We start from the raw sequence: 14,634 nt of genomic DNA, 5'->3' as shown, positions 1-14,634 counted from the left end.
ACTTACAAAAATCTGAAAGAATCGCTAACCATTTATGATTAATGCTGTACTTAAAGGTAAAACGGTTTGAAAGTTTTAATTGACCTTTTAACAAATCTATTATCTAAATAATGCCATTACATCAATATTTGGAAACATAATTTTAAAAAACGGGTATTTTAAAGCTTGAACAAATAGTTAAAATTAAAATTCTAATTCGAAATAAGCACTAAAAATTGAGTTTAAATCGTATTTTTCAATTGAACATTTCCAGAAATAACTTAAGATACTAAAACGATTAAAAAAAAAATGATGAAAGAAGAAAAAGATTTTAACTTTGCAAAATCATTCTACAATTTATTGCTAAGAGTTAAGTTGTTAGCCTTGAAGACCATCTTTTTGTTTTTTTTAGTAAATCATTTTTACGAAAATTAAAATGTAAAATAAAATTTAATGGAAAAATATTTATGAGAAATTAATTTAAAAAGAAAAACGATCCAACGATTTTGGGAAAAAAATAAATCAATGTTTTTAACTTCCCATAGGAAGGTTATTGTAATTTATCCGATTTGACGAATTGATAATTTTGAGATTTCCCGACGTTTCAAGATCCATAGAGTCGAAATAAAAGATTTGTGGAGAGATGTCTGTGCGTGCGCGTATACGTACGTTCGTACGTCCGTATCGTCTATACGTTCGTGAGGTTTTATCATCGTCCAGAGCTTCAAGAACAAGTAAGGATATGACCTTAAAATAAATTTTAGTATACAGATAATAATGCAAAAATATGCAGAAAGGGCTCTCAAGAAAACTGCGTGGGTAGTTTTTTTTACCATATCAGGTTAAAAAAAAGAACATTTTGGTTAACCCTAAATATATCACGAACCTATAACGCTAGAGACTTGTATTAAATTTGTTATCATATATTGTTATGCGATACCAAACAAATATATTTTTTCGAAAAAAATCCAATTAACGGTATTTTTTAGAAATCAAAAAAACTTTAAAAAAAGTGTGTCACCACGAAAATTTTAGGAAGAAAAAAAGACTTCATCCCCAAAACAATTTTGTACATCGAAGAATAACGATTTTAACAACTAATAACATTTTCAGAAAAATCAAATTGACTGTTTTTTTATAAAAAATAAAAACCTAAAAAAAAACTTTACTCAATGTTGGTAAAAATTAAATGTTGACTCAAATATCTTCTCAAAAATTTAAGATTATGGCTTTCAACTTATTTTATCTTATAACAATTATTGTTTTCAACATGTGGTAAAATTTTGAGAAAAAACGAATATACAGTTTTAAAAAAAATAAAAGCCTACAAAAATTAATGAAAGTTAGTACAAATTTTTTTTTTGGTTCAAATATATTTTACAAATTTGAGATATTTGCTTTAAACTGCTTTTATCTTGTAAAAATATTGTTTTTAATATTCAATAAAATTTTGAGAAAAATCAAATTGACAGTTTTCTTTACAAAAGATAAAAACCTAAGCAAAAAAATAGAATAAAAGATTTTCAACTCAAATAGCTTTTCAAAAATTGAAAATATTGTGTTTAAACTTTTTTTATTTCACAGAAAATATTGTTTTCGATATTCAGTAGTATTTTTATAAAAATCCAACAGTCCATTTTTTTAATAAAAATGCAAATAAAATCTACAAAAAATAGAACGCAAATTTGGTTTAAATTTTTGTTCGGTTCTTGATATCTCTCAAATTATTTTCATTCATCCAATTTCTAAAAATTTAAGAAATGCTACTAAAAATGGTAAAACTTTGTTTTCGACTAAAAATCTATTTAACAAAACTAGATTTTCAAACTAAACTATTTCTTGTTATGAAAAATATTGTTGGTAATTTTAAAATTTTTAAGAATAATTGAATTGACAATTTTTAACCCAACACGTAAACCTACAAACTTTTAAGCAAGACAAGTCAACAGACGGGATGAAAAGTTATCTGTGTTATGTGAATGTGCTCTAGTGTTATTTTGGATCTGATTTTTTGTTTTCAATATGGAAAGATATTTTCAAGTTTTCCAGGACACGTTTGTTGATCTTCTAAAATTCTATTATGATAACAGTAACTATTTCTTGTAGAATTTATTCCTTGCAATCAAAACATCCTAAAGTCATTTTATTTGACCAACACGAGCCCAATCTTTCCGTTTTCGACCAAGAACTAATTTAAGAAATGTTACATAAACATATTGAATTACATTATACGATTTATTTTTTACTTTTTTCAGTGAAATAATGTACCTAATTCAAAAATATGTAGAACAATAAGAAAAAGTTAATTTTTGAAATCTGCTTCCATTTTTTTAAATCTACTTCCACTCTTTTTTGAGAATTTGTAACGCTGGCCCTAACCCCTTCCCAGTTATTAAACGATGTAAATACATTTCAACTGAAACTTTCTTAACTTTATGAAGGTAGGCAACATTTCGAGTGGCTCACAGTAGAAAGACCTCTTTTACACGCATAATCCCCTTCCTAACCACGTTACTGCATACGAGATCCCATCGTTCGTATGAACTTTTACACGATATACACACATTTACGTGTCTACATAATCAATTTAACGTGTAATAAGTCCCTTACTTCATCAACAACAACAAAAAAATGTATCTCTCTATCTCTAGCTCTAGCTAGCTACAAACAACTCGAGCCGAACTCCATATTATAATAAAACACCCATATATCCATACAAACGACTATTTTACAAGAGTTACAACAAAACCAAAAATGAGCCAACGACCGACGAACGAATAATGAACTAACGCACAACAACGACGACGCGACACACGACAAGACGACAGATTTTATGTATATGCGACATGTTGCTCTTGGTCTGTCTCTCTCTCTGTTGTTGCGGTGACGTTTTTATTCTTTTGTTGGTTGTAGATTAAACGTCTCGTCCGTCGTCGTCACCGTCATCATCATCATCAACATCATCAACATCATGAGCTTCATCAAAGCAACTTTACCAGCAACAGCAACAGAAACATCAGCTCCAGCTACATCCTACTTCTAGCAGCATAGCACCACCACCATCCTCATCAACATCCTCATCATCATCGTCGTCGTCATTGTCGCGTCTCGCTCCTCGGTATCGTTTGTCGTTGTCGTCGTTGAACGTTGAACGTTACGTTGCCGTTGTTGAGTCGTTTTCATCGCCTTTCCGTTCCGTTGTGTTATACGAACTACGAACAAGTATCTGCTGTATATGAAATGGCCATGCTTTTCTAGCGCCTTGTTTGTTGGCTTCAGTCGTTTAGTAACTGTTGCATCGTTCGTTCTTCGTTGAGTCGTCTGAGTGGGATTGATTATTTTATTATTATAAAATTATTCGAGGTTAGCTACATTTTGATTTTGTTTTTATATCTCGTTCGACAGGTTTAAATTAAATTTAATATAACGCATTTTTATCTACATTCAATCGGAAATACAAAAAGAAAAATAAAATATCTCGTTGATATTTAAAACAAAAATTTGTGTCAAGATATAGAATAAAATAAAACCTACCAAGTTTTGAAGCCAATAAATTCTTTTGATGACCGTTATTTTCGAGTAGGTACTTGAAATTAAAAAGAAAGAAGAAGAAAAGAGCGCGTTTCGTGCATCGCATTTTCTAATTGTGTTCAAAAGTGTATCTTATATGAAAATTTTAATTATTATTTATAAAGTGAATAAATTTATAAATGTGATATTTTTATAGGAATTGAAAAAAGAAGAAAAATTAATTAAAAAAAAGGAGAACAAATTTCAAAAAAGAAGATAAAACAAAAATCCAATTATTTTTCTCATAAACGAAGAAAAAAACATCAAATAGGACACAACTACCTATCTACACACCTTATTCCTCTTCACTATACTTTACTTCATCCGGTTCCTCTTCGAATTCAAATTCATCATCAAAATCAAAATGGAACGTGGATTATACAAAAATCGCTCCAATTTGCATATAACAACGACAACAGCAGCAGCTTTGGTCCTCATCATTGTCTCAATGTTAACAGGTGAGTTTTTATTTCTTAGATACTTCTCTTTGGACCTCTCTCTCTTGTTTGTGAAGCTTCCCTATTTATATCTGATATCTGAATCTAAATCAACCCTATTTCGACCCTTACAACCATCAATCCACCTACAATATTACAATAAAAACAACAACACAACCAACAACTCAGCATTGGGAGCAACATATATTTCTTGTTCTCCTGTATTCAGGTGTTTCTATAAAAGTTCGTTATTTCAAAAACTTTAGGCAATATCTAGAGAGGTGTAGTAGGTATCTATCTACCTATATTGTATAAAGGTAGGTAGGTTAGATACATTATGTATGTAGGTATGTAGGTACTGTTGAAGCTTGAAGAGTTGGTGCTGATGGTGGGGCTATATAGTTAGTTTGTAGGTATTGCCATATTGAATTGTTTTGTTGGAGAACCTATATTTTGTTATTTGTGAGCTTGTAGGTTAGGTAGGTATGAAAAATACCTGAGTATGAGCGCTCTGAGTCAGAGGGACTGTACAAGTTTTTTTTTTTAGATAACTACTGATACTGACTGAACTGACAGTTTTAATTTTTGTTCTTCTTTTTGTTGCTATTTGTTTGTTATTTCGTATTTCTGAAGTTAATTTTGGTATAGGTACCTATGAAGGTAGATATGTAGTATATTCGTTGGTTGATTAATGCCATAGATACGCGCCAACTTTTACCGGTAAAAAGATAACAATTTAGGTATTGATAAAAATAGTTAAGAGTGTTGCCGTTTTTGGTTTTATTAAACTATGTTTTGTAGAATGAAAGTAGATATCCCTACTTATAACTCATAGATACCTACATATACAGGATAAATACATATATAAGCAAAAATGCAATAAAACTGTTATTCTTTCTTTTTTTTATTTAATATTTGTTTAGTAACATGACATATTGAATCAAACTTATTGTGGGTTTTGCTATCTTTGTATAGTCTTTTGCTTTATAGATATCTACAAATGTATCTCATGGGTTGTTTGGTATACATATGTGGTATCTATACCGAAAATCTTTTACTTAAAGAACTTGTATAGGTACGATGCGTGCGTGCGCGCGGGAAAGTTTTCTGTTTACATTGGCAAAACATTTTTTGTGTACAAATTTTTATGTTTTTTTTGTTTTTTTTTTTTTTGAATACCTATTTGTTTGAGAAGAAGTATAAGAAGAAGAAAAAAGGACTAGATTGTAGATACAATATGATGCCTTAAAGGTAAAAGCATTTTTGTTATAGATAGGAACGTGGGTTTTGAAGGTATTGCTATATCTTGGGAAAAGAAGATAAGTAGGTAGGTACACAACATATACTTACTTACTACACGTGAGTAAGTTGCTCTCTTGGGGGTGTTTTGATATAACAAAAAAAAAATACACCCTAACTACCTGTCGATGTGATGTATCTTCTTAAGATATGAACATGTATCTATGAAATACTTTAACATGTCTAATAATATTCGTCAAATTTTGAATGGAGCTAAGAAGGACTTAAGTTCTTTACGTCACAGCTTAGAGAAAATATTTGTGTTAAGAAAAATATATCTAAGTTTTGTAAACTTGGTACCTGTGTTAGCTAGCACTGTACATTGCATACCTATGTACCTATACCTACCTTCTTATTAAATGGAAATTCAAAGGATAGGTTAGAAAGATAGGTAGGTACTAAGTGAAGGTATATAAATTTGTGTAGTTCTTAGGTAAGATAGATATTGATGTTTAGTAAGTTGGTATAGAAACATAGGTACCTAGGTACATGTAAATATACTCAGCATTGTATAGAATATTCTAGGAACTTAAAAGCTTGTAATACTTTCGTTGGAAGCTGTGAAAATTACATGAAGAATATAGGATTGAATTCCAGGAAAATATATAACTTCTTTCTTAAACTTTACTATGTGCGTTAAGAACTTAGTAGTAGTTACAGTATTATATACATAGGTACAGTTATGGACAGACAAATAGCACAGTCAAGACTTTTTTTGTAACAGCATAGGTAGTCTATTTCTTAATTAACAACTCTTACATTCATATTACTTTATAGAGATATCGTCAACTATTGGTAAACCATGGTCTACAGATCAATATATATTAAAAAATAATTTGAAAAATAAAAGCTTTGAAGTGACCCCAGTGGGATTATTTAGGAAGAAAGGTCCGAGAATCAAAAATAAGTAATAAAAACCAACTAATAGCCGGTATATTGGAAGAATGGAACAAAATTTCGCCGGAAGGCACTTCAAAACTAGTTCTCTCTATCAAGATTCGCCTTCAGGATGTTTTAAAAGCGGAAGGTTATGACACTCGCTACTAAAACTTACATATATATATGCATAATTAAGTTTTTTTATCACTGTACATGCAATTTTTTGACCTTTGATTTCAAACTTTGCCTAAGTTGTTGGATTTTTATTCCTCATGAAGTTTGACCTAATTTATTTTGTTTTGTTTTTAATCCTCATATAATAAACAATACCAAAATTGAAAAATGAATAGTTGAAAATCTGCTTTTCTTTAAATACCTTAGCTATTATTTCGAAGAATCACTTGCCACGATTTTTCAAAGTAGCTTGGTATTTTCTTGGTAAACTCTCCACTTATTACCTACATTTGCTCTGGAGAATAGAGAACCAAGCTTCCTGCAATTTCGGTCCAAAGTTCATCCTAATTTTTGTATTTTTGTTTGCCCGATCTTTAATTTAACATCACTCCACAAGTTTTCAATTGGGTTAATATCGGGGTTTTGCACAGGCCAACTTAAAACCTCAATATTTTCGTGGGTAAACCAATCCTTGACCTTGGCTGCATGTTTCGTATCATTGTCATGCATGAAAATCTAGTTGACTGGCATTGACTCGCACGCGAATGGTTCCTTTCTGTTTTTTAATATGTTGCGGTATTAAAACTTATCCATCCGTCGATCTATTTTCACCACTGCCAAGAAAAAGCACCCCAGACCATCACTTTTCCTCCACCATGTTTCACAGTTCTTAAAGTGTATTTTGAGTTGTAATCCTGACCATCTGACTGCGGTTCCACTTTGTGTCATCACTATAGAAATCTTTTCCAAAATGTAAAGTCTTTGATCAGATGGGTTTTGGCAAATGCCAAACGAGCCTTATTTTTTTTAAGCAAAGGTTTTTTCTGCGAACACGTCCCTATAATTTAGCATCGTTGAGTCGTCTTCTTACTATAGTCTGCTGGATACCCTAACAAAAAATTCTTCAATAATTTCGGCTGTAATGATGCAGGAGGATTTAAAAGGATCGGACTTAGAGTTTCTGACGATGGCTCTGTCAAAGGGTACTGAAGTATTGCGAAGGGTTGCGATTATTTTTTTAAATCTGAGTTCAGTATTGGTTTTCACCAAATTTATAGCACTATAGACTTCATTAAGTTCGCAATTTCTGAAGAAATATTACCTTGTTCGAAGAGTTCATAGAGGATATTCCTTTTTTCAAAATTACAATCAACGACTGTGCTCATATTTTTGATTTTTTTTGCAGTATTATTGTCGTATACAATATGTAACAAAAAAAATACTTATGCCTACGAAGTTCGATACAAAAATGAAAAGTTACAATTTAAGTAACAACTGTGCTCTATCTACTTTTAATATACAGTCGATGTTCTAAGCTGCCAACAACAAAAAGCTATAAGTGATAACGGTTTAAATATGAATCTCTTTTCTTGTGTCATTGCAGTAAGCAACATACCCACACAAAATTGCAATTATAATTCAAAATAACGGAAATTCTTTTGGAATTGTTTTTCTTTATTTATGTGTGCTATTTGTCTGTCCATACTGTATGTGTACCTACCCTTCCTAAAAACATTTACTATCATCTTCATTAAAAATATGTTTCTAACATATTGAATAAGGTTTTATACAGTTCAAATATTTGTACATGTATCAATACGTACCTATCTACATATGTAAATATACATACGTTCGTATAAAAGTTACATGTTCCTACATTTTTGTTACAAGTTCAAAAACATTGTAACTATGTAATAGGTACCTATTCATCTATCAGTTCATTCAACCTGGGGGCGGGCATGCCAGATATATTACACAACCTATTTTCCAGATAGGTATTTTGGTAAAAAATTGATTAATGCAATTTCTAAAGATATTGGTCTGCTTTTAATGGTGTATCAAGAAGGAAGAAAAAACATAGAAAACAATACAAACAATCAAACGCTGCTGCCATTTTTTTTAGATCTAGTCAACTTGTTATTGGAGTCAAAATGTCTAACATCTAAATTCAAAATAATATCTAAACTTAAAGGAATTTCTGAAAACCTTAGATCCGTAAAATCCAGAATTCAGGAAATCCAACACCAGAAATCCCCGAATTTCAAAAATCCTAAAAACAGTTTTACTTTCCATACTTTTTATTTTACGCGTGGTATGTGGAAATATAGATAAGGAGAAGTGTATTGTTTCTCTTAACTTTTGTGTAAAGTAAACGCTCTTAAAGCTTGTGAATAGATATCTTATTAATATTGTTAAAACTTGAGTAAAATATTATAATCAAGTTATTTTACTTAGATGGTGGTTTTCAATCTGGCAATACTTTTTTCGGAATTTGTTTTTTTGACAGCTGTCACTTGATTTTTGCCATTTTATAATAGATACTCTTATTCGTGAACGCAAAAAGTAAAATTTAACGCAACGAATAAATAAATTTATTAAACAATACTTTTGCTGGGCAAAATATTGCGCATGTCGCTTCGTGGACCTGTGGTGCACGTGGCCTCAAAGGTCTTGCAATTTAATACCGCTGGCTGGAATAAATTTTTTGTAGGGTTATGTGAAGTCACTTGTCATATACTATCGACGCCTTATGGTTGAACATTGGATGTCTCGGCTATTCTGACCGCAGTTCCAATTCCACACAATTCCAATGACAGATTTCTGTCAGTAAACATTTTTGGGCGGATTTGAATCAGAAATTTTTTTTCAATGAGACATTTTTTATGACAGCTATAAGCGACCTGTCAAAAGAATTCCAATGTTTGTTTTCAATGATGAATATCAATGATAGCTATAACTGGCGCCTGAAAACTAGACGTCTTGAAAACACTCTTAACATTGGAAACAAAGTTGTGCAATAATAAGGTCTAGTTTTTCAGTGCGAGATTCATCCTAGTTTCACAGTTAAACTCGAGTTAATTAACATGTTTTTCACGATATTATAGTCTTGTAGCTTAGTAATAAAAAATCACGAATGATTAAAACAACGGCTCATGCCTGTCAATAAAGATTTCGATAGTTTTTTGACAACTGATACCAACTCATGTGGTTAACATTAAACCCCGACTGAAAAAGTAGTTCGTGAGTTAACTGCAAATTCAGGATTAAAAAACCCGGAATTTAACTTGGAGTTAACTAACCACTGAAAAACTGTCCTAAGTTGTTTGTATTACTTTTTAATTATATAGATAATTTTTAAAAAGCTGAGTTTAGATTAAAGAAATGTTTTTTTTTCCGGATTTTTTATTTTCTGGGTTTTGAAAGTCTGTGTTTCTCAGGATGCTTAGTTTTCCGGATTTTCGCAATTTTGGATTTTTTGAATTTTGGCGTTTTTGAATTCAAAATATGATCAAAGTGCTTTCACCTAAGGAGATTTTTGAATGAAATTTTATACTCGCAGTTTAAGGTAGCTGCTTGCCGGATTTACAATTGAAAATTTAGAATGAAACAACAACAACTTGCTACCACCAAGTTCATAGGCTAGAGTAATAGCTATTTTACGGGGACCAACCCGATCATCAGACTCCTTTAGTGGTGCTTAATCGCTTTTTTATGTTCAATTTAATTTTTGAAGAACTTTTGCCCGAGCTGGGCTTGAAGAAGCGATCTAGCGTGTGAGGAGCTAGTGCACTACGCACTACCCCACCGCACCCACATGAAAGTTGTAAGCGAATTTCACCTTGTTAGCAAGTAGTATAGTCGTCGTTGAGCTCAAAATTAATTTTTTGGAGAAAATGTCAGGAAAATGTGCTTCCAAATATGCTAGAAGCCTTCAAATCTCAAATGAAGATGAAGAAAATGTCATCGAATGCGTTGAAACATTTGCTTATACTCAATTAATAATTGAAAATTCTTTTAATTTCCAACAATATTGATTTTTTCTGCCCTTATTAATTTATGGACAAAAATTCTTTTTTTTTTTAATTTTCTTTCGACATACATACATTTTAAAAGCCTTCCATTGTATTGTATTGTTATCGGTCACATTTGTCGAATGTTTCAATATCTCTAGAATCCATCTGGAATCCATTTCCAAAATCCTATTTATTTTGTTTTATAAATTCTACTCAACAAAATAAAAGCCAACGAGAAGGAGCATTTGAAACAAAACAAACAATAATTGTCAAATTTGAAGCATGGGGCACGAGTCAATGTGTAATAGTGCTTGCCTCACCGAATACAAAGTCAAGGAAAGTCAAGAGTGAGTCGTGACTCAACGTGGAATAGGGGACAATGCCTACGCATTACAAGTTCATCAATTCAATATTACTTCCGTTCAACTTCCTCTAGTTACACTTTCTTTTCTTTAAAGCTAGTGCAATTTCAAAACTGGCATTTCTGTCGCTAAACAAAAAACAAACTATTCAATATTTCACAACATTTTTGGAAACAAAAAAATGCAAAATATAAGGATTGAAATTTCAAAAAACTTTTTCGATCGCGAAACAGCACAAAACCAAAAACTTCACAAGGTTCTCGTGCTCATATCAAAAACTGTCAACCCCAGACTTAGTGTCACCTGGGGTAGAAAACGAATGATTAAATATAAACCCTCACTCCCAAAAACTCAAACTTTTGTATTAATATTTTTCGTTTTGTAATAATAGTAGGTATAGTACCTTACCTATAGGACGTATTAGGTACAAGAAGATTTTTCAAACTTTTCGTAAAAAAATAAAAATCAAAAAAATCTGACAGCACTGTAAACACAATTTTTCTAGAAAAAATACAAAGAAAACTATAATAAAATTTTGCATGTGCAACCAACATCGTTCATCATTTTTCTCTGACACCATATCGCCTCGCCATATAGGAAAGAGGTTTACACTGTATACCTCACCTACCGTCTCATCTACCTTAAGTAAAAGTTTCGTCCATTTTGTGTGCCACATAACCCTAGACCGTAAATAATTGGCACAAAATGTGTGTTTGACTTTGCCATCAGTGTGCGCAGAACGTATTTCGAATATAAGCCATTTTGTGTTCATATTTTTGTAAACGGATATAGTTTGTGTGGTGCGGTGTTGTGCTGGTAGCTTGGTTTGGCTTGACTTCTTTTCTATACCTAAACCTAAACTTTACACCTACTGCCACTAGGTATAGTTAGTTCATTGTTTTACTTTTAAGCCAACTTTTATATCACGTGTCTGAGAATAATTTACTTCCAAGCTACCGTGAAGTTTAAAAGAGGGTGCAGTGTCACGAAGGTGTTGATATTAAACCTATTGTAGAGTTTACATTCAATAGACCATATGCAAAGGAAGGCAGGTATATTGGTATACCTCTGCCTTCCAATATATTAAATATTATAATTTAGGTTCTGGCGCCTTTTCCTTTATATGGACATATTTCCTAAGCTTTTTTGTTACTGTGTATATTGTAAGCTATAAGAAGGAACATATTAGTTCTATGTTATAGGGAGGGGTGATATTATAAAATGCGGTTTAGGAACCTGATTTATTCAAGGGCGTGTCGTGGTTAACAAAAACAGCATGGTCAACATTTTTGTTGAGAAAGAAATTTTGTAAAAAGGATTTTTAACAACATAATTTATGAATAGGCTTTGGTCATGTTATGTTACAGGAAATTAAGTTTATTTTTTTTCTGGTTTTGTTTTTCTGGGTTAAGCTATTTACTTAATAAGGATAATTTAGTGCGTGATAACGATAAGGATTATGATTTTATACCTACTTTGTGGTCTGTTATTTTGTATTCCGCATGGATATTTTTTCTTGGAACAAAAGCCACATATTGTAGGTATATACTAAAAAGGTAGTTATGGGTGTTTAAGCCTTATTTATGTTAAGGTCATTAAATTATTTACATGGACACATTTACATAATAAGTAGATATGAATTAATATTTTTAATATTTAGTAAGGTTCTCCCAGTCTTGTTGTGGTGATTACTAATTATTTATTTAAAAACAAAGAGCATTAGGTTAAGTGTTTCAGGTTTTTAAATAAAAATAGAAGGGTATAAGCAAATGATGTTATCATATCCTTTCTTTTTTTCATTTTATCTGTCAAGGCTCATAGAAACCTTTTTAGTAAAAGACAAATTGGTAATAACGTACAAATTTGGCATTGCAAAGGATCTGTGAATTCTGTAAATCTGTTCAAAAACTTAACAGAGTTTTAACAGCAATTGAAAATTACATCAAACAAAACTTGCTTAAGGTCTTTCATTGAACGTTTCCTTTCTTCTCTAAATTGAATAACAGGTGTTCGAAATATCAGTGATATTTTTATATTTATTCAAGAGGCCTATCGATTTCATTATGTATCTACGCTAATGCATATCCGAAGTGCCGTAGTACCCGTGGCATGATGATTAGTGCGTTGGACTGTCATGCAAAAGGTCTTGGGTTCAATCCCTGCTGTTCCACCTAAAATTTTATTCAAGGGTACTGCCTCTTTCGAAGACTTGACAAATTCTCCAAGAGTAATTCTTGTCATGAAAAAGAGCTTTCTCAAATTAGCCGTTCGGATTTGGGATATAAACTGTAAGTCCCCTCCTGGGCCTGGTTCTCTACGAACTGTTGCGCCACTAATTTATTTTATTTATTTATGTATATCCGAAGTGCCCCATTTTCCATAACTCTGGCGCAAAAAGCTGCCCAAGCATAGATAATGTAAGCATTGAAGGCCTATGTGATTTCTGCCTTATTCAAATAGACCTGCGACTTCAGAAAAAAAAAGTTTTACTGTCATGTGGCATGATGGTAAGCGCGTTGGATTATCATGCCAGAGGTCTTGGGTTCGATACCTGCATATGCCATCTAAAGGTTTTTTACGCGGGTACTGCCTCTTGCTAGGAATTTACAAATTCTTTAAGAGTAATTCTTGTCATGAAAAGTGCTTTCTCAAATTGGCCGTTCGGATTCGGCTTAAAACTTTAGGTCCCCTCCATCCCTGACAACAGTACTCGCACACAGAAATGGTTGAGAGTTGTAAGTCACTTGGGTCTAGTTCTCAATGGTTTGCTGCGCCAACCAATAAATTCAAAGTCGATTTTTTTTTGGATATTTCTGTATAATATAAAGGACTGCTACTTCTAGTTTCACAGCAGGGAATTCTGGTAATTGTCTTTGATGTTTTTTTTCCTTGAAATATTGTTTCTGAATTTTTGGCCTGGCAAAAAAAACATGTCTAAGAGTCATCTTAATCTTAACAGCGTTAGGTTAGGCTACCGTCACACTTAGATTATTACAGATATATGTGATAATCGTAAGTATTGCTACTCAAGCTTATAAGACAAACCTATGTGTTCAGTTAGTTAAGCCATTTAAAGGCTTTGACCAAGTTCAGAATGTTCGTACCTGGCATACTAGAGAGTTCTTCTTAATCCCCGAAGAAATAGTTGCCAAGCATCAGTTTCTTCCTTTGATGGAAAAGTGTGGGACAGTGACACAAAAAGTGCGGAGTGTCCTCATGCACCTCCTCGTCACCGCATCCTCTGCATAGATCATTTGAATTGATCCTCATCTTTTTCATATGATAACCTAACAGATTATGTCCGGTGATTATGCTCACAAGAGATCGAAGTGATCCCTTGTGTAGATGCATAATTCTTTCCGTTCTTTGTTTGTTAAAACAGGGCCAGATCTTTCTTGTAGTGCAGCAAGTGTCAAGAAGGTTCCACCTTTCATTGGCCTTGATAGTTATTCTTTTTGAGATTTCCTGTTTTAAATACCAGGTAGGGATGCTAACTAGCTGAGCTTGGCTTACGTCAAGCATTGATCCTAATCTTGCTAATTCATCGTCTTTCTCGTTGCCTAGTAGTCTAATGTTGTGATGTGCGCCAAGAACCTTAAGCTATTCGCGGAAGAATGAAACAAGCTTTGATTTTACCTCATTTGCAGTAATCGCTTTTATTGCCGCTTGACTATCAATGTAAAAGGTGATATCAGTTCGTAGTATAGCCATCATTGATACCTTTTTAGCAACTGTTCTCACTGCCAAGAACTCCGTTTGGAAGACGCTACTTTAGTTTGGAAGCCTAAGCGATGCGGTTAACTTGAGAGCTTCAGAAAGAAGGCTGCCCCTACACAAGTGTCCATTTTAGAGCCATCAGTATAGATAGCTATTGGTGACTCACTGGAGTATGGTATATTATTCCATTCCATTCCATTCCTGATTTTTGGAGAAAAATGATCCCATAATGCCATTACTTCACAATATGCCCAAAACAATAATTCCGTGGATGCATTGGCTTCTCAAAAGATTTCGAGCCGTAGTCAATTTTACCTTGGAACCGAATAATACAAGTCCAGAATTCTTTTCAGTCTAGGACAGGAAATATTGAGCAATTTAAGATTGATCGCGAGTTAATGTCACTTAATTGAGTCTAACACC

General features: G+C 32.5%; 1 protein-coding gene across 3 annotated transcripts in view; it reads left to right on the top strand.

The window, feature by feature from the left end:
- The first annotated feature begins 3,152 nt into the window (after positions 1 to 3,152).
- LOC129950077 (fasciclin-3) overlaps positions 3,153 to 14,634 on the top strand; it is a 412,463-nt gene continuing 400,981 nt past the window's right edge. For 2 of the 3 annotated variants that reach the window (XM_056061872.1, XM_056061871.1), the window contains exon 1: positions 3,153 to 4,007. In XM_056061872.1, the coding sequence (XP_055917847.1) occupies positions 3,914 to 4,007 (94 nt within the window). In that variant the 5' untranslated portion in view covers positions 3,153 to 3,913. The remainder of the gene's footprint in view (positions 4,008 to 14,634) is intronic. The other variant, XM_056061873.1, reaches the window with a different exon arrangement.

The sequence above is a fragment of the Eupeodes corollae genome, chromosome 3, assembly GCF_945859685.1.
Source record: "Eupeodes corollae chromosome 3, idEupCoro1.1, whole genome shotgun sequence".
NCBI lineage: Eukaryota > Metazoa > Arthropoda > Insecta > Diptera > Syrphidae > Eupeodes > Eupeodes corollae.
The sequence above is the reverse complement of the archived record's forward strand: the minus strand, read 5'-3'. Positions and strand labels throughout refer to the sequence as shown.